Source organism: Pteropus medius, unplaced genomic scaffold, assembly GCF_902729225.1.
Source record: "Pteropus medius unplaced genomic scaffold, Ma_sr-lr_union100, whole genome shotgun sequence".
Taxonomy (NCBI): domain Eukaryota; kingdom Metazoa; phylum Chordata; class Mammalia; order Chiroptera; family Pteropodidae; genus Pteropus; species Pteropus medius.
In genome coordinates this window covers 10777902-10803364 of record NW_024356249.1, presented here as the reverse complement: position 1 = coordinate 10803364, position 25463 = coordinate 10777902, and the positions used below count along the sequence as shown (strand labels likewise).

At 41.7% G+C, this 25463-nt stretch overlaps 1 protein-coding gene across 1 annotated transcript in view; it reads left to right on the top strand.

The window, feature by feature from the left end:
- The window catches only part of SND1 (staphylococcal nuclease and tudor domain containing 1), a 390995-nt gene that overhangs the window by 208461 nt on the left and 157071 nt on the right, over positions 1-25463 (top strand). The window contains exon 14 of the mRNA XM_039860623.1: positions 14636-14708. Coding sequence (XP_039716557.1) covers positions 14636-14708 — 73 coding nt within the window. The remainder of the gene's footprint in view (positions 1-14635; positions 14709-25463) is intronic.

The window sequence follows — 25463 nt, the reverse complement described above, 5'->3', positions numbered from 1 at the left end:
CTTGGTCTCCACCAAAATATATCCATTTTCAAAGTGATTGCAGGTGCTTGCCTCACTCAGCCGTTTTTCTGCGACCTAGGACTTAATTTAGTTTTAAAAGTTTGGTGATTGCCAGGTTATGCTCTACGGCTAGAGGAGGAATGAGTTTGGACACATTGTTATCTGTACTTCAGACTCTGTCGTTGAGATCACTTTTCTTACTCTTTGGCCCAGAACATTGCCCTGATATGTGACATTTACCTCTCACACCATGTCACATCCTGATGGATAGAGCATCTGTAGAATGTCACACAGAATGTCAGCTAAGAAATCAGTCTGTCAGGCTGCTGTAGCTTTTGGGGTTCTTTCTGTGGGTTTTTCCCAATAGGCCCTGTGTGGGACCTAATTCTGAGCACAAAGAGTATAAGGCACATTAATGGCCTATATAAAGTAATATGATAGAGAGTTCATAATTGGTGTGTCTCTTAATCCTCACTTCCTCATTTTTCTCTCCCTGCCTGTGCTATCACTCAGCCAGCTGAGCTAAAAGTACCCGTGGTGGGAAATGTAGCCTCATATCTCTTAAGTACTCTAGGACAGTCCCCTGGCTGTGGACCAGTATCGATCTGTGGCCTGTTATGGTCTGTGGTCCACACAGTAGGAGGTGAGCAGCAGGTGAGCCAGTGAAGCTTCATCTGTTTTTGCAGCCGCTCCCCAGCACTGGCATCACCGCCTCAGCTCCACCTCAGATCATCAGGCATTAGATTCTCATAGGAGCAGGTGTCCCTGGTACCAGAAAGGTTAAGGACCGCTGCTCTAGGAAATGGATAGTGGTTAGACTGTACTTAAGGTGGGATTTGGGCAGTGGGTCCATGCCGGACATGCTCAGGCCAAGCTGGTGGTAACTAGAAAAATAGGTTATGCATTTCTAGAGTAGCAGGAACACTTAGCAATACAACGGGATGTAGTCTCCTATTTTCTCCCCTTCACTCTGCTACTAGTGAATATTTAATTCTGACAGGCAGGTAAGCTTGAAATTAATTTGCATAGCTGCTCTGGAAAGTGAGGCCACAACAAGCTCTCTTATTATGCTGTTGGAAGTGGCAATGTTGTGCTATAATGTTTAATGAGTATGAACAGAGAATGAAAAATTTTAAGTTTTAGGTTAAGAGGAAAACAGCCTCTTTAGTACTCATTTTGAGCTGAAGGAATGTAACAAGATGCTTGCCTGCTTAAACAGTGAGCTGCCTGGAGATAATTGTGTTGAGCCACCGCTTTCAGACTGATGGTAGAAAAACTGGCTTCAGGGTCACTGCATTGTTGCTGGTTGAGTAAACGGAGAGAAATTGACTACTTCCCCAGTCCCGTGAGGCATTGCTCTAAGGCAGTAAGGACCTCATAAAGATCTAGGAGAAATGGCCAGCGTGAGTTTGAGTGAGTTTTCCTGTGGAGCAGTGTTGCCGGCAGCCCAGGACGGTGGCCCAGTGCTATCTTCTAGATGCTAACCCTCAGCAGGGTAAGTAAAGATCTGAGAGAGACCAGATCACCTGCCAGGGAGGAATAGTGGTTTTCTAGACATCAAAAAAATATTTTCAGTGCAGAATGTACCATCCTCCCCCCTTTTAAATGATAAAGTCAACCTCACTTCAAGACCACCTATTCTGACACTCTGCTTTATTTTGGTTTGCCTTCAGTTTGAAGGACTTCATTCCCCCGGGCACCACTCATGTTCCCTTAGCGTTCTTTCTTCTGTCGCGTTACAGCATGTCAAGGCTGCTGTTACATGCTTCTTCTGCCCCTTATCCTGCCTGTCTGTTAAATAGTATCAGAGTTTAGGGTTGTTTTCCAGTAGATAAATTAGCTATGTTTTTCTAGTTGAACTCTGCCTTGGAATTTTATGCCCCTGTCTATGCATTTCCTCCACCTCCCAGCTTAGTGTCCTCTGCTGATCTCATTAGTGAGTTGTTTACTCCTTCCTGGGCCCTGAAAGAACCTCTAGATAAGAATGACTTTGATGCTGACCCCAAGCCTCTCACTGCATGGACTGTCACCTAACAGTCTTTTGTTTATCATCCTTTAGCCAATTTTTAATCTTCAGTGATTGCATACTAAACCAAGCCAATTTGAATTAATTTCCCAAGTAAAATTTCTTGAGGTACTGTGTCTAATGCTTTAGCAAAGGCCAAATGAATAACATCTGCTATGTTCATATCATTCGGTAAATAATATGTGGTCCAAGGTAACTTTGCAAGGCTCGCATTCTCTGTAGTCCTCCCCACAAAGGTGTTGATTCCAACAGATTTCTTTGTCTCTGACCCCTGGTTGCCTGTTTTACCCTCTGGTTATCACTAGTGGTATTGGCGGTGGTGCATAGTGCTCTCCCATTGGCTCTGCTTTCCAATGCACTGCTTGGCCATTCATCCTTTTAGGGAAACGTTGTAAGCTATGGGGAAAGGGCAGCCTGTTAACTCCCCTGACTTCTCGGGTCAGCGGAGCTGCCTGCCCAGAAGCTGATGAGCTTTCTCACAGCTCCGCGGCTGCTGCTTCCTCTGCAAAGGGGTTATGGTCTGCCAGCCTCTCTCAGATTATCTGATGAGAGCTCAGGGAGTGTTACCTAATGTGCCCATTGAGAGACCAGGTAAGACAAAAGAGGAAGAATACCAATACTGCTTTCAGGCATATCCACCTGCCTGCCAGAAACAAGCTCACCCCACCTCAGCAGCTCTGTTCGGTTTGCTGACCTTTCCAGGCTCCTTCACACAGATGGCTGTCTGCTTTGGGGAACCCTCGTTATGCCTCAGATACATAGCACATCTAGAGGAAGCCACATCTTTTGTCGTTTAAAGGATAAATAAACCCCTAATTCCCAATACACAGACATTCTTTTCTAGTTCACTTGTCTATCATCGGCAGCCTCCTTCTTCGTTACCTTGTGTCCTGGCAAGATAAAGTGTTGGCATTTTTTAATGTACTCTCAGGCCTTGCTTCTCTCCTGGGCTCCATTGAAAAGCCCTTGATTTCGTCCAGGGTTCTGAGAGCTGCTGTGTGTGTGCTTCATATTTTTAGTAAAAAGAACTTAGGAGCAGCTGATCCACACTTCTTGGTGACACTCCTGAACTTGCTTCTCCTTTTTAGAGACATCATATGGGCTTCTTTGGGAGTGTGACACATCTTTTTTTTTTTTTTTTTCTTTTTTCTGCACCATCCTAATTTTTCATTATCTATATTGACTTTGCAACTTCTGAATTAATTTCTAATTCTCGTTTAACTTCAGTATTTCTCAGTCAGCTGGCCTGCTGCATTCCTAGTTTGATGAGTGGTCTTAAGGTAGGGCTTTTGACCCCTTCAGAGAATCTCTCACATCCTTCTGAGAGATACTGAGTCATTATTGGGACCCTTCATCGTCTCTGAGGTGTTACAAAATCTCCATATACTCTATTTTCTATATTTGGTGTAAAACACCCAGTTTGACTTTAAACAGGTGAGAATGTGAATTTCCTTAGCATTCTAGAGCTCTTCCAAGTGGGCTTTTGGTGAGCTTGCTATGGACACTGAAGACAAGCTGGAATGCTTGGAATCAGATCAAAGCCTGGCTGTGTGCCTTGTTTTCCTTGGACATCCATACCTGGAGGATATTATCTGTGTGAGTTTTTCTAAAGCTTCGAATAGCTTTATTTAAAAATGTAATATTCTAAGGTTTCCTGGAAACTGTTAGATTCTGGCTCGTTGCAGGAAAGCACAGAAGTTATGTTAGTTCAGCAGTTGGGGCTTTATCCCTTTAAGACACCTCTTAATTTTAAGATTTTGTGATATCAAGATGGGATGTATATATTCAGAAAAGAAAGCGATGCCCCAGCTTGACTGTGGAAAAGCAATTGTATTGAACAACCTAGTGTCTGAGCAAATTTAAATGAATTTAGATTCATTTCGGACATAAATAATGAGGTTAGGGTTATCGCAGGAGAAGAGGAAAGGCTCTTATCATTTCATGTGTATCCTATTTCTTGCCCAGCACACTGCAGATTAAGAAAACTGTGATGTTGTCCTCCATCTTTGAGAAGCAAGCAGCAGCCCGCCCCTGTCTCAGCTCTGCCGTGGCTCCCTTTCTTCCCAGTCCCCGTGGGACTCAGTTTTCTGATTGACCAAACCTTACAACATCCCTTTTCTTTAAAAAGAAAAACCACCAACTAGTGCTCCTGCCTTGCTGACTTCTGTTTGTCCAACCTCCCAACCCCATCAGCACCAGTCGTTGATTAAAATCCTATCAGGTATCTCTCGCTTTCACCCAGTGTGGTTGACGGTGCCCTTTCTGTCGTACACTTCTCTCCGCTCGAACCCCTAGGGAATCAGTGCTGGCATTTCTGTCACAGACTTTGGTCAAACGGCTGTAACTTGTTGGTAACTCTTTCCTGGCCAATATCAGTACTCATCATTAAGAGGGAAACTTTTTTAAATGAAAAACTCATTTGGCGATCAATTTCCAGGGCCACGGTGGGCTTACCAATTTCCATGCGTTTGTGCCACTGACTTGTAAGTGTGCATTGCATTTGCACCGACGTGCATTCATCACCACTGGGAAAGAAATGCTCTTGGCTTCCCATTATTTAGCCCCAGCAGCTCCACATTTTTCCTGATTTATAGATAATTTTCCCACAAAATTACAATAGACGAAAAAAAAAATTTGTGCTTTAAAAAATAACAAAACATTTTGGTAGGGTTCTTTTTTTCTATGTTTTTAATTTAACTGGCAGTTACAGTACTGGTTATGAATGAAATGTGAAGACTTACTCACCAGCACTTTCTGTTGCTAAGTTAAAATCTCTGACTTTAGGATTCTTAAGTGGAAGAGCTCAGAACTACCGGTTTGACACAGTTCTGATTCGTTACATATCTTAAGAAGCAAGTTTCATCTCCATACCAATCCAGTGAGAAAATTGGTGTTGAATTTGAGTACGTGTTTTGAAATTTTAAAACTAATACATCCTATCACAGTGTATAGATGACACGAGTTAACCAGAAAACAAATAATTCCTCTGTTAGGAACAGTTGTTCAAGGCCGGTTTATCTTGCAGGTGATGGCTTTGCATTCATTTCTTCTCTTTATTCTCATTTTCTTGAGTGTATTCTGGGGCCCAGGCATTGGGGACAATAATGGTGAAGAAAAAAGGTAATAGACTCAGCCTTACAAAGCATGCAGTCTCGCAGGGACAGACATTAAATAACTTTAATGGTGCCTCTCGATATTGCTATTTTCCTTATTCTCTTTTCTTACCTGTTTTCTTAGCCCCTCCTCTTTTCTCCTTCTGCTTTATTAACACTGCCTGCCTTACATCTTTTTTATTCCATTTCTCATTTTTATTAAATTTTCCCATGAGAGCTTCTCCCTGAAATTTATCTCTTCTATCCAGGCTCTGTTCATATCTTCTCAATAGTTTAATGACACAGCTTTAAATAAACCAAGATTTCTCACTTTCAATCTAATGACCTCAACAAGTAAAATTTCTTTTTGTATAAAACTAGATCCTACTGAATACTGTTCAAAACAGAGCTTTGATTTGAAGTTTTTCTCTTTCCTTCTCTGTTTAATCATACATTCCTCTAACACCAGAGTATGGTTGGATTTTTAGCCCAAGCTTCATGGAAAGCTGGAATAGGATGAATTATCTTCTGCCCTCTTCACTCAGCTCTGCATTACATCAGGCCAGTACAGGTTGGAAGCCAGTACAGAGGAAGGAGGCTGGTCTTTCTCTTCGATGGCCTAATGGCTCCCTTTCTCTTCGATGGCCTAATGGCTCCCTTTCTTCTTCAGCCCTGGAAGTGCACACCCCACTACATTTTGGGCTTGAAGTTAGGTGTCACAGTCATGAGGTTACAGCATGTGCCAGTGTGGGGGGCTTCGCCGTCGGGGAGTAGGGTAGATCAGCTATTGCAAGTGATGCGATAACAGGAAAATACATTAAAAGAGCTGGTGTGGGGAAGTGATTTGACGATACAGCTGAATGTGGGGAAATTTAGCTTTTCCCTTTCTTCAGAAAAGATGATGCACTCAACATCCAAATAGCAGTAATCAATCTGCATTTAAGGCAGCACAAATGGCCACTTCTGGAGAGCTGTATAATGTCTCCATTTCCAAATAGTTTTCTCCTTCAGGATATTGAAAGGATCTGTTCACTCTTCATCCTGTCCTTCTCTTCCTTCCCTACCCCCGGTTCCTCCTCGTAGAACTCAAGCTGTGAAACTTAGCTTGGTGACTAGTTTGAGGGGTTTGGGTAAATTTGGAACCCAGGTTTTTCTTCTATGTTGTACGCAAAGCTGTGGGTGGTTCTGCCAAGTCACGGTCAGATAATGAACTTGGAGTAAGAAATAGACCTCCTTGCCTGATCTTTTCTGTAATTCTTAGTCCGTGCTGGTTATATTCCTTCAGAGGAAGTTGTTTTAGAGTAACCGTCCTAGGTGATTTGGTTTGTTAGTCCTGTTTCTGCCCGCAGTTCAGCTGTGACCATTTACCTGTCTAGAGCAGCTTGTCCATTCTCTTCGATCTCACTGTTCTCTTGGCTAAATGGCTCTTATTTCTTTCACGTGATTCCTAAATATTTGAGGTTTCAGTATATATTTCAAAATGCATTTGAAGATTACCATACTGGGAATATAATTTTAGTCCAAAATAATTTGTGACAATAACATGGTAACACTTGATCCTTGACTCTTTTCAATGTCTTGTAACTTGACTCCCTCAACCAGTCGTTCTCAAGGTATGGTCCTCAGACCAGCATGTTATTGTCACTGGGAACTTGTTAGAAATGTGAATTTTCACGTCTTCCCAAACCTCTCCCCATTCCATACCTACTACATCAGAAACGCTGGAGTTGAGTCCCAGCTATCTCTTTAAACACGTTCTTTAGGTGATCCTGATGCATACTAAATTTTGGGAACCACTGCCCTAAACAATTCTTGAGCACTGTAAAACAGATCAAAATATGTGTTCTTTTATGGCAGATGAATAGTCTTATTGCAATTGGAATGATAATCATGGTTGTAAGTAATTGAGAACAAGGCAAGGAATGCACAGGCTTTGGATTTGTTTGGATGTCTCTGCCTAGTGGTGCCTTCCCTGTGGTCACAGCCATCCTGTTCCCCACCAAGCTAGTTGAACAGCTTATTCCTTTTGACCCTTGTCTCTATCCCCTTCCTCATATTCTGCATTCACGGCTCCTTAATTCGATTCCTTCTGAGTAGCTTTCACCAGCTCTTGGCTAATTTAATGTGAAATCATCTTGAGGGTTGCTCTGCTGGCTTGATTTGGTTCATTTCCAGTGTGAGGTGGCTGAGTGGGTCAGAGGGCTGAGTCTTAGTTATAGATATGTCCCTATCCTTCTTCTGCTCTGAACCTTAGAAATCTCTCAACAGGACCATAGTTGGACTGATTAATCACTGACACATCAATGCACAGAATCTTATAGCTGCTGGTGAAGGGGAAATCCACTTTATAGCTTTCATTTGCAGGATTCTTTTCATTTAATTTTCTTATGAACTCCCTCATGCATTTCTGTTTTATCCTGAGCTGCCCCTGACCCCAGCTCTAGCCTTGGGCCCAGAAGTTGAGATGGGCAACTTCTCATTCCTTTTTCCTCTGCATCAAGTTCAGAGAGCCAAATCTGTAGCAGATGGCAAGGAGTCTTTCCAGCAGTTCCCAGTAAATGTAGCTCACATCGGATAAACCATTTTCCAAATAGTAAGTCTGTTTTTCACTTAATCAAGACGCATTAAAATTTTGTCTGATCTGATCATGTTACAGTAACAATTATATTAACAGGTGCATTGGGGATAAAAAAACAAAACCATAGGGTCCAGTAGAGATTTGGATAAGCAGTTGAATAATTGCAAATATCTTTGTAAAAATGGAGATGCAGGGAGTATCTGGAATGCATGGGGAAGGAGCACCTAAATCAAAGGATTATCCACAAATAGAACCCAGGAGGCAAGGCATGTTCTACCTGGAGATGGCAAATAGAATAGTGTTTTGTTGCCCTCTGACAGCAGTTACACTTTTATGACTTCATCCTAAGGAGTAATTAGCAAAGCACCCAGCAGTTTATTTCAAAATTATTCCTCAGGGCATAACTTTTATAATTATTTATAATACTAGAAGTATTATATTCACATAACTATCTAGCAAGAGGCAGTTGATTAAATTATGGAACTTGAAGCCACATGATGGATTTATGTGCAGCTATAAAAATGATGTGGAAAAATTAACATAGGGAAGTGTTCATTTAGTTATTATTTCTTGGTGGGGGGAACAGGCTGAAAAACTTTTCCCATAGTTTTCTTAAAGTGTAAGAGGGCAGGTGTGTGTATAAGCACTTAGAAATTAACGGAATTAGGGATCATTGTTACACCGAATTTTTTTTCTTTGTGCCATTTATTGCCTTTAAAATCAAGACAGGAAAAATTATAAAACCAATGTTGTTGAGGCTCTCTTGAGTTATCATTGCATCTGATCTCACCTTTCCGAGGCCTTGTCCTCTCAAAACTTTTTAGGCTGATACCGACCATTGCTACCTAGTTCAAATAATCCTGTGGTCCTCGTTTGGGACAATGGAGTTCGTTTGCCTGTGTCTCCTATCTAGCACTGGGAGGCTTCTTCTCTATGATTCTCTGCCATAAAGCTCACGGTTTTTCCTTCTCTCTCTTACCTGAGCACTGAAGATCTGTTGTCATACCCGGCACAAATAGCGTGTGTCTTCATTTCTTCTTCTATTAATTTTAGATGAAATGATGGCCTGGAGTTCTTTGTTATTTGCTTCACGGCCTCATAATATCTGCTGAGTCATTAGTCCACACACCTCCCCTTGACCGTGGGACTCAATTTCCTCATTTCCAGTCTGTTTACACTCCATCTTTTCTGTCTTTCTTATCAATAATTCTGATTTCCTTGAAAATGCAGCTACGTAATCTTAGCACCCCCACCTACCATTCTGCACCTGTGCCTGTTCTCTATCTTATTTTCTGAGTGTCAGGACCCTGTTGCTTCCTCCAGCTGCCAAGGAATCAGTAGAGAGGCCAAAGGAAAGACTTTTTGCTGCTGTGTTTCATTGATACCTGTATTTGGTTCACGCTGAAACACTGTATTCATCAATGTGACCTGAAACACAGTGAGAGGTGCTTTAGAAGTTTAGCAAGTTATTCACTTTGTTCTGCTTTTTAACCTTTTCTGTTGGAATTATTTTCCGTTCTCCTTAGTCATTTTTCCTGTATTGTCTAGTAGGAGTTTCATACAATCCTGCCACTTGGTTCTGTTTTATCGTTCGTAGTGGTCAGAGCTTTGCTCCCCCTTACTGCCATCCAGATCGTTGCCCGTTTTCCTTCATTCCGGGAGACTTGCTGAGGGGAATGTGATGTTTTCGTTCTTGATGCACTTCTGCTTCTGGTCAGAGGCCAGGCTTTAAGCTCTTGTGCCCCATACCATTCCAAGTAGTAAAACTAGTATGCCTAAGAACTGGAGCATATATTGTGAAACTGCATCCAGGGAGGCCAACAAAGCTCACTCTTTTGCCCTACAGTCACTTTGGCATTATCCATGTCTCCGATTTGAAACATTTTCAGCATTCTGCATTAGTCAGTCACCAGTCATTTGTTCAGCTTTACTAGGCACACAATAATTGAACTAGATGGCCCTGAGTTTATATAACTATGTAAACATAGCTCTATTAAATACAATAACAAATATTAAGGACAGAATTCTAACCCTCAAAGGGCCTGAATTCTAGCTATAGAAATAAATATTAACATGTGATGCACTTTGAAAGTAATACATTGCAGTTTACAATTACATGCCCAACCGAGACTGCCCTCCCTCCCATGTACATATTTATGTGATTCCACTGCCATTTCAGAGTCGTTTGCAGATACTCCCGGCATTCAAACTGCAGCTCACCTAGGACCCCAGGTTAAGAATTTCTGATGTGATAATTCCTTTATGATTGTGATGAGGTTGTTGCTATGGATGTTATAACTCTTTTTAAAATTCTATGGTCTGGACCTAGAGGGGCGCACATGAATAACTTGTGTGTAGAGACATGGAAAAAATGGGCCTAATTGGATTAGAAGGAATAATATGGAAATCATGCGAAGATATAAACTGGGGCCACATGATATTGGCCCAACAAAGCCAAGCATTATAATTCACTTAATGTCACAGGCTGGTGGTCTTTGTTTTGGGAATAAGTAGGGGACAAAATGCTGTGAAAGATTTTTATGCAAAAGTCATGTAGCCGTGGTGCACGATGTCGAAATCAGTGGCGTGCAGTATCAAAAGGGATTGAGTGAATTCAGTGAAAATATTCCTGATGTTATCTTGGAATAAACTGGTGAGGGCCTAGCTCTGTAGCATTACGAAAGGGCCAAGCGAGTACATTTAGGAAGGAAGAAAGTATGGTTGTAGCAATGAAGCAGAAACAGACTTAAGGGACATTTTGGTTCCTAGTTACCAAGAAAGCATTGTTTAAGGGACATGGACTTGGGGGCTCTGGATGCATGCGTCTCAGCTCGAGTCCCTTGCCACATCATTGTCCTGCTAACTCTATCATACGCAGTTCCTGCTTTCCACCACTGTTTTCTTTAAATCTCTTTTACATACGAAAGTTATTCTTTTTGTGAAACTCTTAGAAGCTCCTATTCCCCAGATAAATTCACATATTTAATTCTACTATTTTAGGGTAGTTCATAGATACTCCTAGCATCCTAAGTGTGAAGCTTGCTTACGTCTCCAGGGTAAGGGTGCCTGATGTGACAGTATTTTATGGTTGGAATAAAGTCAGATCTAACTATAGATCCTTTGACTTTCTTTGTTATTTTTGTGAGATTACTTTCATCATTAAGTTGAAATTGAGATTATAGCTTGTTTGTTGGCACAAAACGAACTGTTAGGTGTCGATGGTGCCTTGGAAAGGTTTGGTCTGTAGGTTCTTCTGTGTGAGTAAGGGACTCCAAAACCCAAGGGCAGACTCTATTTCATTGCGTAGAGTGCTGAGATTCTAACCCTGTTATGCTGAGGCAGTGGGGGTAATCTTTCTTTAACAGTTGATGTTTTTATCATCTAGTGGGGAGGCAGTAGCATCTCATGTGTGAGAATTTCAAACTTGGCTGTTTAAAGAAAGAAGAGTATTTCCAGTGAATGGGATTCCGCCTCCACACTGTAGCTTCTAGAAGCTTCTAGGAGCAGCATCCTAGAAAGCTGAATTTTTATCCCTCTTCTGCCCTTGACCCCTTTGTATGTATGTGGATGTATACTCACTTTTCCTGGATGGTGATGATTTCTCTTCATTATCGACACCACTGGTCTTTGCCATCTTTGTACCACTGCTTCTCGGAAATGAAAGCTTGTGAGTGGAGCAGGCGGCGTTCTGCCCCTCTGCTTCCTTTCTCATGGCTGGCCGGAGCACCAGCTTCCTTTGTGAGAAAGCGGCTATTAAGCAGACACAGCAGGAGAAGTTTAGAAGTCAGGAATTTCATTCCTTGCCTAATGAAAAGGGATGTTGAGCTGTGGTTGCAGCCTGCAGGGAGAGGGACTGTGGGGAGGGGTGTCAGCGTTTGCTCTGTAGAGCAGGTTATCAGTGGAAACAAACCTGCTGCCTGACCACCTGCCAGTGTTTCAAAGACAGAGCTCCCCAAACCTGCCCCAGAGAAACTGGGTTATATAAGATGCACGAGGCGCCCCGCTGAGAAGTAGTGACAAAGCAACAGAACCTGGTCTCCACTTTATTTACCATCCATACAACTGTTAGTAGGCAGTCATGTCCTATATCCTTATAGTTCTGGAACAAAGACGTATATCATATTCCTTTTTGCAGAGAACTGTGGCAAGCCTGCCACTCTTGGTGTTTGCGCCTTTCCTCTTTGAAATGTGTGCATAAATTTCTGCACTGGCCACTTCCTCAAGATACTGTCTTAAGGAGAAGCTCTTGCTTGTGACATTATTAGCCTGTGTCAGGCTGAGGGAGGTTTTCTGGGACTGGGTCACCCTGGGTCATTTCTGTAGCAATGTGAGAATAAGAACCAAAGCAGCCTTGGCTCAGAGAAGGAGACCCAAGCTGAGTTATATGCTATTTAGCTAATTCCCCAGAGAGCCTCCATCCTTTTGCAGCCTGGGACCCGTGTACCACTTATACTTCAGTGTGCTTCCTAGGTGGCTATGACTTGTGCTTAGTGTTTACAAATTATGAACTTTCAATTATGCCTCTATTTTGTTAACTAACAATGAGAACTATTTCTCAGCTTGTATATGTTACAGTACTACTTTCTCTCTTGCCCCTTGAATGTGCCTGAAATTGATCTAAATTTAGCAATTACATTTTAAGTATGAAAAGATTAAGTCTTTGAAGGTTTTTTCCAAAATTAATACCTAAATGTAAATAAGTATCTGGTAATATCCTTTTTAAGAACAAGGTAGACCATAACTTTTTTTTTTTAAGACTTAATTCTGGTTAGTTTGTTTTTAAATGTCTTATGCACATCATTATTCGTGTTTTCTGGTTTGAGGTATTATTATTTTTCCCTTGGGTAGCATGCTTAATCTTGGTTAAGTCCTGGATTTCTGCTCACGGCACAAAGCCACTTTGGGGTCCCAGAAAGAAAGCAGAATTTTAATTTATCACCTCACTCCCTCGCCTTGAGAACCCATTTTCTAACTTACCGCTCAGGCCCGGTTCTTTCTTCCTCATAGTATATGAGATGCTCTCCAGCCCCCAAGAGAGTTCCCAAGGTCAGTAGTATGCTCACGTGAACCAGTCTGCTCATGGGGCAGGTTCGTTTATTCTAATTGTCCTTGTTGGTAAGAGAGGATAAGGCTGTAGGCATTTCGTGCCCCCAGAGGACCTGCAGGAAGCTTACAGGCCTGGCCTTGAAGGAAGGAAGGCGATTATAGTCAGGCTGGCTGTGAGCTTGCCTTGCCTCACAGAGGCCATGCTTTTCCCAAGGCTGCTCCTTTGCGTTAATGATAGCAGAATGGGGAGTTGGAGAGCCTGTTGGTGGCAGAGGATGTGAGGTGGAAGAGTTAGATCTGTTGTGGCTTCCAGCCACTAGTTTCTCATATAAACCATTCTCTAGTCCTCTCATGTTAGCTTGCAAATCTCAAAGGACCAGAGACAAACCTTGAGAATCAGCCCTGGTCTGTGATCATTAGTAGACTCCCTGGATGATAAATCACTGGACTAAATTGTAAGAGGAAAAATTCTGACCCATTTGCAATTTCTAAAGCTGAAGCCCTTGATTCAAATTCAGAAGGAGCCACGGGATTCAAGGAACTTGGAATTTCTTTCAGTTAGCAGTTTAGATCAGAGCGAGTGTATGTTTTTTTTTCTTGTTAACACAGTACTTTCATTTCTTACCCTCATCATGGAATGGAGACTAGATAGAAAGGAAAGCATTTGTTTGTTTGTTCTGAACAGGAGGCATTTTAAAATCTGTTGAATAAGGGATAGATCCCCTGGGGTGTTGGAAGGAGACGAGGAGTGGATGGTAATGGCCCACGTATATAAGAAATATGACTGTTCCACTTTGCACTGAGCAACACCCACTCATTTGGTTCATGTGAGTTTGATTTGGAAAGTTGGGACCTGAAAGTAACCCCTGCAAAGCAGCGTCCTCTACTGCTCGTTGCTAAGTGAGATCTTGTGTGGGACGAAGGTAGACATTTGATTGGTTGCCAGTGTGAGGGTCTTAGTGCTGCTCTGGGCAGTTTTCACTTTTTCTGGAATTCAGAAGCTCTAAAAAGGGCAGTCCACAGAGTGGATACACCTCAGAATCTCTCTTTGTCATTCACTAAACTCAGCGATGTTCCATGCTTGGGTCTGCAGGCTGGCAGGACACAGGAAGGCCTTATCTAATGGCTTAGTGACTTAGTGATTTACCCATCAGCTTCTATTCCCTGGCCCTTTTTATTGTTAGGTGAGTGATCATACCCAGTGATGCTGAGGCTTCTGTCCCTGAAGTTTCCATTTAAGGGATTAGGAGATAAAAGGTGGGAGATTGGAGCAAACCAAACAGTGTTCGGATGTGTGACAGAGTCCCAGAGTCCCCTGCTAAATCCACTGTTATTACAACCTGAGACTGATTGAAAATGAGCTTAATGTCAGTGATGTAGCCTTTGCCAATTTTTCCCCCTACTGTTAAATGACTTTTCCTTACAACATTGCTTCATTCAGGGCAATTTATCCTTTTACCTGGGAGGAACTTATTTCCATTAGAATTGGAACTCTAGCTACATATTTTGCATTTAAAATGTTTCATGTAATTAAACACAGAAAGAAACATTATTACTTCTGTTTCTTAGGATTGTTCTCTTCCAACTGATTCTTCTTTTGTGCCTGGAACAATGCCTCTAATTTGGAAACAAATTCTGGGGCCTCTCATTACCAGGCACACTGTTAGCTGAAACCAGCAGCCAAGTCCTAAGTCCTAGTAACTGGGCTTGAGAGAAGACTTCTGTTGCCCTCCGCCCAGCACTCTTGGCAGAGGTTGGCTACTTGGTAGTGTGCAGTGTGACTTGTGTAGTGATAGACCCCCATTTGAATGACCTCTGTTCTCACCCCATTTTCCCACCTTCCCTGTGTGATTTGTATTTTAATAGGTTGGTTTTTTTTTTATTCCTTTACAGAGCTATTAAGAATGGCAAAGGATTGCATAGCAAGAAGGAAGTGCCTATCCACCGCGTCGCAGACATATCTGGGGTGAGTTGTGTCCCTGAATAGAGAGCTGTGTGGCACAGAGGCGCCAGGCGCTTGGCTGCTAATTTGCCAAAGGACTTTAGCTTATGTATTTTCTGTGGCTTGTTTGTTTTCAGGCACTGAATGTGAATTTTTCCAGGACTGCTGCTTATGCATCTATAGAGATTCTGTTTTATATTCTGGAAAAGCAGAATTGAAACTCGAGCTTAAAACCTTCTATCCTGTCACCTGAACTATTACTGTGTTGCTTTTCCATTTTTTAATTACTATGACTTAGAAGATATTTCTTTCCAGTTGTATTAAAATAAAATTACCTCTTTTTAAAATTCCCATTTAATTCTGAGTATGACTGTAAAGTCTTAGTGGGAAAAGTTCAGGTATAGCTTTTAGGACAAGTTTAAGGATGAATTGTATTTTCCTTATGACTTCTTTTTCCTGCTATTGCCTCAAAGTGGGAGAAACACGTGAGCATCCTTTGAGATAATGAATATAGGTGCTATAGAAGAATGGAAGAAGCAGAGACTTGTACATTCCCAGAGGCTGTGTCCAAATGACTGTTCAGTGATCAGGACTCTGCCTTGCACACTGAAGAGATACCTTTGTTATTTGAGAGGGTTTATTCACTTATTCAACAGGTATTTCAGTGCCTACTGTGTCTACAACTGCTCTAGGCACTGAGAATACAACAACGAACAAAACTGATAAAGTCCCTATGTGCAGGTGGAAAAGGGAAACAATAATAAAATCAAGTAGCAGCAACTGCTATGAAGAGAAATAAAACTAAGTGGGGATAGTGAGCATTTGAGGTGTTGATTTTGGTCAGCTGCCCAGGGAAGGCTCGCTGGCTCATTAATTCACCCTCTGTTCTTGGTTCACGCCATCCATTTCAACTCCCATAGTCGCTGATGTTAAGGAGGGGATTCAGGCCATATATAGTGAGGACCATATAGCACAGGCATGGTGATGGAGGAAGGACTAGTAAATCTTAGCTTGGACACTCAGGAAGTTTGCCTGGGGAACCGAAAAGTAAACTCAACTATAAACAGAAGCTGCTAGAGCTCAGCCTAGCCCACAGCAGTGATGAATTAGAGTATATTATCTTCCTGTTATGTTGTCTTCCCAAGCCTGGCTGAGGCTTTGCCTGTTGGTCCTCGTGATTGCATTATAAATGTGTCTGGCCAGTTCACCCTTGCCTAGATCGCGGTATCTCATTGTTTAAGCAATGGGATTCTGTTTAGCTTTTCTTTCTCTCTAGCCAATCACGGCAGATTACACATTAAACAGTGTTACCCACATTAGTTGGACTTCCATCAAGAAGTTATGCCTCTCTTTAATAAGTAAGGTACATCGATGTGCATTTTTCGGAGCTAAGAGTCCTGAGAAGCCCAGGAACCTGTTGCTAATGGCCTATGAGCCACAGGTGACTCAGTTGTATCTGCTCATTGTTAACAGTGTGATGCTGTCAGCCCTATTTTCTCTGTAGCACCTTGTGTTACACACACACACACACACACACACACACACACACACACACCTACCTGCTGCTTTGAAGCATTCTCAACAATATTTTTCTAATGTTAATTGGTGAAGTTGGGGTAATCGAAGGGCAGTTTTTGGCTGTTCAACTGCAGGGGGAATGGTTATAAATACCTAGTTTGGAAAACACGATGGTGACTCCTCCATACTGGGGCCAGATATGCCCACCCAGAAGCTCACATCAGGCTCACACTCCAGGGCCTTCCAGAAGCTGAATGAAACCTCGGGGGTGGGACTGTGTTTTGGTCTACAGAGTTCATTTTCTTGCTGTTCCCATTTGCAGCAAGGTGAAGTCCTCAGCCCGTTTTCGAGGTAGAAGCATTCCTTCTTCAGAGCTGTCCTCTTAGCACCTGCCAGTGTGTTATCCTAACGTTCTTGACTGCTCTCTGTGAGGCTTGTGCTGCTCCCTACCTTAATGCATTGTGGGGTTTTTCTTTTCCTTTTTCATTTCTTTCTTTTTCTTTTTCTTTCTTTCTTTTCTTTTTCTTTTTTTTTTTTTGGTAGCAACAGGTCTTAGGAAGCTTGTCTTCATATTCTTCTCCCTTTTTTTTGTCTCCCATGTCCCTTATGTATCTCCATCTCATGCATATCTTTATTCTGTTTTCTGTCTGGATATTGAAGAATTGGTTTGCTCTTACATTATTTAAAAATAAATGCCAATTAAATCCTCCTCAGTTGCCAAATATAAATAAAAGACGAAAGCTTGAGCAAGCGAGAGAGTGAAAGTGAAAGCTGTTCCTTGTCTACCTTCATCACCCATTGTTCAGCTTAGATTGCAGGGGTTTTTTTGCAAAGTGGGAGCAGGGCGCCTTCTGTGACAGAGGAGCTTTATCTCCCCCTTCTAACCTTCTCTTCTTTCCGGCACAGTGTCATGTTAAGTCTGTGTGTGATGGGTGCCCGTGTGTCATTTAGGTGAGACATATGGGTTTTCAGCCTCCTGAAGCATCCTGGCAAAGTTACTGCCAGAGGGACGGATAGATATGTGGGAGTCAGGCAGGGAAATAGCTTACAGGTGGATGAAGATGAAATACCTGGAAAAAGGCCATGAAATACACACATATAATGGTTTCATAAAAGATTCTTAAATTTTTTGTATCTTTCTCTGTGTCCCTCCCTCCCCTCCCTTCTTTGACTTGTTCTTAGTTGCAGGTCATGATAAATGGAAGGTTTTTTTTGTTTTGTTTTGTTTTTAAGTTGACAGTATATTTAATGTGCTGCCAAAATAATAGACTATGAACTGGTATTTGTACCTAATACCTCTCTCCACCCGAATAGACATCCTTAGCGTGGAGGAGACACATATAAGCTCCTCATACTGCAGTCTAAACACCCTCAAGAAATGTGCTGTAAGGAAAAGGTTATATTATGATTGTGAGACAAGTAATCTGTAAAGTTGTTCTTGTTTTAGTGGCCTCCAGCTTTCAGAGTCGAGTCTCTACCCATTGTCCATATCTCTTCTCTTGCAATTTTAAAAATGATTTCATTGGATAAGGGTCAGAGTGCACTAAAATGCCTCTGATGGAGACTTAGCAAGTGCACCGTCTGCTTGGCTGACTTCCTGTTATGGAAAGTAAGCGATCCAAGCATAGGAGTAAAAGGATGACCGCCTGCTTTGAGACACTGGCCTCTGCGGTGATGAAACCAGCAGACCTTTTTATGTCCGTTCATCAGCTTCCCCGGGACTAGACTGGTCATTTATTGGCTACTGAACATGCTTTCTAGCTTTGCGTTCTGCTAGCCCATTTGAGCCTCTTGTGTCCCCCATATTGAGAGCTCAGTACAAGTATTTGTCAGTTAATACAAACGATTTTTGACATTAATGTCAACTGTTTTTTCCGTAAAGCACACAGCGTCTGTGTAACACCAACTGAATGAACCTCGCCTTTTGGCTAGGGCTTTATTAAACTCAGCTCTTTTGCATCTTTAACACCTGTTTTCAGGGTAACCACTAAGGGAGAAAATACTGCCGATCTGGTCATCTGAATCCTGAAGAAGTTACTAGTTCCTTTATTTCTAATTTTTCAAGGTGAAGGAAGTGGGGTACTACAAGTTCTGGTCATTGCTGTCCTTTCTTAATCGTCTGGTTTCCTTTAGGCCAGGATATTCCTGTGAATGTATGAGTGTGACCAACTTGGCACTGGGTCTGATTGGATTTGGAGGATGGTTCTGTGGTGACTGGTTCTCATCATACACCCAGTTTCGTTATCAGTGGGTTCTGTTTTTCTCTGAATCCTGTCTTCACTCCCTCAATGGAGTACAAAAAGTTGGAATGTGCATGTCAGTGGAATATAAGGCTGATGCTTATCGTGGCTTTATTATTGTTTTTTGCTGTAGTCTGCTCTGTAAAAAATACAATCTCCTGCAGATATAGAGTGTAAAACAAGCAATAAAATGGGGCTGGTGCGCGGCTTACTGTTGTTCCGGTAAATCAGACAAATCAATTATGGTTCTGAGATGAGAGAGCTCCCCACTCCTCAGGTTGCAGTCAGCGCACACCGATTCCTTCCTGTTCCTTCCAGCACCCCTTCCTCTTCTTTGTGCGTGAGTCACATTCGGTGGTGCCTGTTTCACTTTTCCTCTATTTCCTGTTGCGTCTATTCTTTCTGGTGCATGAGGAGTTGTTTTGTTTGTTTGTTTGTTTGTTTGTTTATTGATGACACTATGAGAAGATAGAGCCTAGACCAGCATCCTGTCCTCTCCAATCATATGTCTAAAAGTCCCAGAAAGGGACAGATTACTGGAATGATGGGGCTGTCCTTCTGAACATCTGCCGTTTCGTGATACGGCGTCCTGCCAACTTGTCTGTTCATTTCGTTGCTGTTTCTTATGCTCTTCTTCCTTGCCTTCGCTAAATCTCTGTCTTTTTTCTGTTAACTGCTACTGTGCTCTCTTGAATATTACTTCCTTTGCTCATATTACATACTAATGTTTTGTAAGCACCTCTCTCTATGGCTGATTTTATTGAAGAATGCAGCGTATTACTGCTAAGAATGTGCTTAAACCATGGCCTAGAATGATCCAAAGACTAGCTAGCTCTGGGGGTGGGGGTTCAGATTTCCAGGTCCCTCTTATTCCATTATATCTTGAAATGAAGACTTGCAAAATTGACCAGCTGGATTCTAACTTGCATACATAAAGGGTTGAAGTATTACTTTAAAATAAATAGGTAAGTAAATAGGTAGGATTTTCTCTAGCATCTCCTCCTGACCTCTTCCTCTAGTTCCTGGTTTTTCAGTGCCTTCTTGAATTTGAATAGCACTGTCCCCTTTTCCTCAGGGTATTTAAAGCAGTCCTTCTTTCTACAAGAGGCTTGGGGACATTTACAGAAGTTCTCTTTCTTTAGCTTCCAGTGGAGCTGGGCCTCAATGGAAGAATTTAAAAGATTTTATTTTGGGCTGCCAGGATAAGTAAGAAGTGGTTTACCCAGTAAGTGTGAGGAAGTTGTAAAAGCAGCACAGTCACCCAGGGCCTTTGAAAGCTAGGTCTGTGTTCAACTGTTGTTTCCCTGATGTGTCTTCTGGCCCACTTGGTTGGATTCTCATCTTATCCTCTAAAGTTCCTTTCAGCTATCTTTCTGTTGTTATTAATCCCTGGTAACTTGATGGTGGCACAAATGCTCCTTTCTTCTTAGTTGATTCGTTTGTTTTAATAGTACTTCCCTGTCTTACTCTTCCTTTCTAATGTCTCTTTTGTGCTGATCACACAGGCATAGGCCTTTGGTTCTGCCTGGTGGGTTTCTGTGACCTGGAAGGATTGCTTAGTGCTAGAATTCCATTCACACCATAGTTGCTGGCCCCCACGGCCAGGCTCTGCATTCGATACCTTGGGGGAAATTCCAAAGGAAGCCTGCAAGAGCCCACTCACTGTCTACTGACCTTGCTCTCTAGAGCAAGCATATATGCTCCGTAATATGATGGTTGGTGCCTTCCAAGGAAGCCATGGTAAGTGCTCGTGGTGGGTTCTCATGGTTGTTTTCTTGTAACTCCCCTGCATTTGGCAGCTCAGTTTTTTGCCAATTTAGGAGAAAGTATTTCTCTCTGTTTTGTTTTTCCTCTAACCCCCACCCAAAAGTTCTTGAGCTCCAATTAGACTGCATTGTGCAATCTCATTGACTTGTGTCCTCATAGTGCAGAACATGCAGTTCAGCCCTGTAACACAAAGGTTCCTGTGATGCCAAAGTCACAGCTACTACCCTGGAAGTTTCACCCAGGCTCTTTTTTTTTTTTCCCATCTCTTTCACCTTTTTCTTCCTTTCATTCTTTCCCCTCTCCCCCACTTTCCTGTCTTCTTATCTGCCCCTTTTCCTCTCCTATCTCCCCACTGTCCTCCCATGTCTCCTTTCCCTCTACCTCTGCAAAAGAATCACATGTTGGTAAGGAGCCCTCAATTGTGTGAGGAGTTTGGTTCTCCCTAGGTTGCCCTCCCAAATGGTTAAATGGTTGAGGTCATTGCTTTATTGTCTTTTGTCCATTAAGAATCACTGTCTCTGTTAGTGCTCTACCTTTGGGCAGGTCACCAGATCAAACATGTCTTCAGAGCACTGAATTGCAGAGCTGGGACACACTCAGCAAAGGTCAAGACACTATGCCCTGTCTTCAGTGTCCAGTCCTTCTACCCTAGTCTGCTCTGGGGCCCATATGGAATCCTGTGTGGCGTATTCTTGTTTTGTAAAGCTCTCCTATTCAAATGCCCAGAGCCGCAGGAACATCCCTCTTCTAGAAAAATCCAAAAGCATTTATGCTTTCCATGGGAATAAAAGAGAAGTTTGTCTTTATCAGGTTTGTCTTTATCAGGTTCTGAATGATTATTAAAAAGAAATGCTGGAATTTTTTAAAGATTATATTTCAGCATTTAGCACAGTAGTGGTTGTGTTCGAGCACCTCTTTTTACACATTTAATCCACTTTTCAACTGAGTTCTGTTCCTTTTGTAAATTTTTTGTGCTATAAGGTAATAAATTTAGAACATAGTCTGACCTCTTTAGTTGGGGGTATCAAGAGACATTGTTAAAGTCTTCGGAATTGGCAAGGAGATTATTGGGTACCCACCCGTTCACTGGAATGCTGGGTGCTGCCTAGTAAACCCTTTACAGTTGCATCATCTGGGTTAATGGGAACTGCTGCTCAGTTTAGCTCTGATCATTTTTGTTTTTTATTGGTTTCAAAGTATACAGTACATTGGTTGAGACATTTAATATAGTTTGACCCCACGGTCTCCCCTGATTCCTCACCCTTCCCTCAGCTCCACACATGCTGTTTTCTTTCTTTTCCTAACCCGCCATGTACATCCCACAGAGCCAGGCTATCCTCAGCCTAAATTTTATACTTCCTTGGCCTTCACTGCTTTCTCCCAGCTCACCCTCCCCAACCCTCCAGCCCATCTGATTGTCCTCTATGTTTGTGAGTCTGTTTTCCTATTAGTTTGTTTTGTTTCTTAATTCCTCATATGGTGAATAGTATGGTAATTTATCTCTTTTGACAGTTTGTAAGCCCAAGACAAATGGTAGGATTCATTTTTTTTTTATGGCTGAGTAATACTCCATTGTACGTATGAACCATATGTAACTTCTTTATCCAATCATGTGTTGATGGGCATTAGGTTGCTTCCATATCTTGACCATTGTGAATACTGCTGCCATGAACATAGAGGTATATAGATCTTTACGAATTATTGTTTCAATGAAGCCAAGAGCTGATTCTTTGAAAGGATAAACAAAATTGATAAACCCTTAACAAGACTCATCGAGGAACAAAGAGAGAGGAGTCAAATAAATAAAATCAGAAGTGCTGCTTAGTTTTTAACCTGGGCTGTCTTGCACCTCTGTGGAGAAAGAATTTAACTTGTGATGGCCTGATGGTGATGCAGATGATTCCTGTTTTACAGATGTGACCCCGTACAGATTTCTGCCCCGTGAAAGAGATGACTTCAGAAGTTACATTTTCACTCTATAGTTTGCTCTAGAGTTTCGCATCTTTAGCAAATTCACTTCAGCATTTCTTGTTGCATATACATATACGTCTGTTCTTCAGATTCTCCTTTGAGTCAGTTGTAATATCTTTCCAATACCCTCATTAATTAGCGAGTTCAAATAAAAATTTTTGACATGTGTTTGTTTTATATTTGTATAAAAGTCATGATTTCACCTGTTTGAAAAGTACCCTTTAAGAGGGGAAGGAATTGCAGAAAGGAGAGCAGTACGAAACCATTTATAACATCGGGCAATAAGAGATCATGCAATTATATGTTTTGAAAATCTTCATTTTATTGCATGCTCTATACCTGGAAATGAAGAGTCATTTGGTTGTAAGTGTCCTTTAAAAAATAAATCGTTCTAAAGTGAATATGTCTCTGTTACCTGCAAAATGCCTGGTTCCTTGCCTGTTCCTTACTTGGTCTACTGTTTTGTTTACCAATAGGCTTTTATTTTGGAAAATTCAGGCCCCACAGCAGATTGAGGTAGAGGGATTAAACATTGACGACAAGGCACAGTGTCTTGACGTTTGGTGAGTGTGTCCCAGCTCTGCGTCGTCTCTGCAATTCAGCACTCTGAAGACGTGTTTGATCTGGTGACTTGCCCGGAGGCGGAGCACTAACAGACAGCGATTCTTCATTTGTTGCTTTTTATAAGGAAACATCTTTCCAAAATAATCAGTAGGCTCGATATGTCACCAGAGTGCTTTCTGTTTTCAAGGAAATTTTCTGCCACAATTTTTCTAGTTTCTTTCTGATGCCTTGTTTAGCTATGACTTCACACACAGGAATGTATGCACATCAGCCCCTCAGATACAGGGTCCCAGCTTTCATTTAGTGTCCTGGGGTATAATGGTTTTTGACTTTCATTATTTGTTTAAAAAAAGAAAAAGAAAAAGAAAAATTGGAGGAGTCCAGAAGCGTCTATTCCAAAGTGGTTTGCCTCTAGCAGCATAGATTCTGCTATTGCTGGCTCATGCTCTTAAGTTCTCTTTCCCATTCTCTGCTTGCATGTGAATATTATTCTGCGAGTCTATTTCATGGGTTAAATTGGTGAAATGAGCCCATTACAGCCTTGGCGAAATGAATGTTAGGGTATTTTGAAGGCAGTTGATAAAATTCCTGATTCTCAGGTTCAGGTATATGATTAGGTTATCTCATCTGTCCCATGGCTGCCGAGTGATGTGATAAAATTTGAAATATTTCTGCCCAGCCCTGGCTTTGCTCTCCACTTCACCATCATAACACTACTTAGTCCTAGATTGAACTCATTTTATCCTGTGGCTATTGCTTATATAAACATCTCAAAGTAAGTCATTTTACTAACGTAGACATTCTGCTTACTCATATTTTAAGGCTTTATTTAGCCTGCTTCCAACATATTCCCTACAGAATATGTTGTGCAGAATTTTGGACACTCCTTGCAGTGTTGATGTCCAGCTAAATGTCCTGGAATAGGAGGCCTGGGTCGCCATGGGATTTATCTAGTAATTTTGTGCCTCAGTTCCTCAGGAAATGCTGTTCTCCGAAAGAATGAAAAAATTTCTAACACAATATCAGATCTGGAGATGTCTGAGAATACAAGCAATTGCCAAGGTTTGAATCTAGAGGAAGACTTACGTTCTTTCGATAGTCTGTTACTGCAGCATTCCCGGACATTTTATCTACTTTAGAGACTATTTTCTTCTACATCATATCCAGTTTATTCCTCTGTTTCAAGTTCTCAGTTCTGATGACTACATTATTAATTAGCTCTTTTCAAGTAGCGTTTCTTCTTGGATCACCGACACTTCTTCCTGGCCATCCCGTCTTCGTCCTCCAGGACATTTCTCTCCTTCCAGCAGTTTCCCCTTTGTATCCTCACTGCCTTCTGATCATGCCTTTCTTCAGTATTTACATAATCAGTACCATGATTTTGCACTTCTTGATGTATTGATTGGTTACTGTTCTCAGGTTGACATGTGTGCAATGGTTTTTCTCATTGGTCTCTAAGCTAATAAAGGGGCATCTTTTTTGTATCACTTCGGATCCTAGTTTAGATTTGATTTGCTAAGTAATGACCTAAATTTGTGTGATACTGTTTAGGAAAAAATGTGACCCTTGCTCCTAGCAACAGGGCTAACTGTGCTGGTAGTAACTAGAAGTAGACAGGCTAATAGACACATGAAGCAGGAGGGGTGCAGACACCTGCAGCAGGAGGGGTGCATGTTTTCTGGAATACAGTAGCAATATGGAGTGTAGCATGGGCTGCAATATCAGATCACCCAAGTCCTTGCTTTATTGCTTATTACGTTGTCTCCTTGAGGAAGTTATTTAACCTCTCTGTGCCACCGTCTTTCCCATCTGTAAAATGAATAATAATGGCCCTTACCTCACTAGGTTTGTGGTGATCGAATGAGTAATATATGCAAAGTATTTATAACAATTGATATAATAAGAGCTCAACAGAGAACAGTGGTTCGCATGGCAGTGGCAATTATTACCACATTGCTGAGCATTCTGTCTAGCACATAGGACGTCCTCTATAAATGATAACTGCCATCTTCATCTTCAGTAGTATTCCAAACTCTTCATTCAAGTCTCAAATCATACTTCTTCCTCTGCAGAGATGTATACCAGATAGCATATTTTAAATATCAAATGAGAGATAAATGAGGCTAGTGACTGGAAATAAGTCAATGAATGAAACATTTACACTTTGTAGTCTTCGATAAGGATTTTGAAGCTTTTCTGAAGAACAATGAGAAATCATTGGGAGTGGAGTAATTATAATTAGGTTGGCGTTTTACATATACTGTATATGATATACATATTCCTGCCCTCTTCCCCACTGGCTGCTATGTGGCTGCTCTGTGGAGATAGACTTGAGGCAAGACTGGCTTTAAGACACTGGTTAGGGGAGGATATGGCAGTTCACTGGGTGAGAAAATGGTGTCCAGAGCTAGGGTTGTGACAGTGGATGTAGAAAGATAAATTTGAGGTCTAGTTTGGTAGTTTGATGGTAGAACTGGTAGTTTGATGGTAGAACTGGTAGAATCCTGTGTGTCTGAGTAAAAATAATGGTTGATGGTGGTGCTGCTTTTTTCATATGATAAACAGTTTTGGTGTTATAGATTTGGGAGGAAAATTAAGAATGCCTTGACATGTTAAAATTGAGGTACCCATGGGCCATTCACATGGTCCATAGCCCAGAAAAGTGGCTCGGGCTTTCTGGCATGAATTTAAGACTATTGAACATATAGATGCGAGTGTA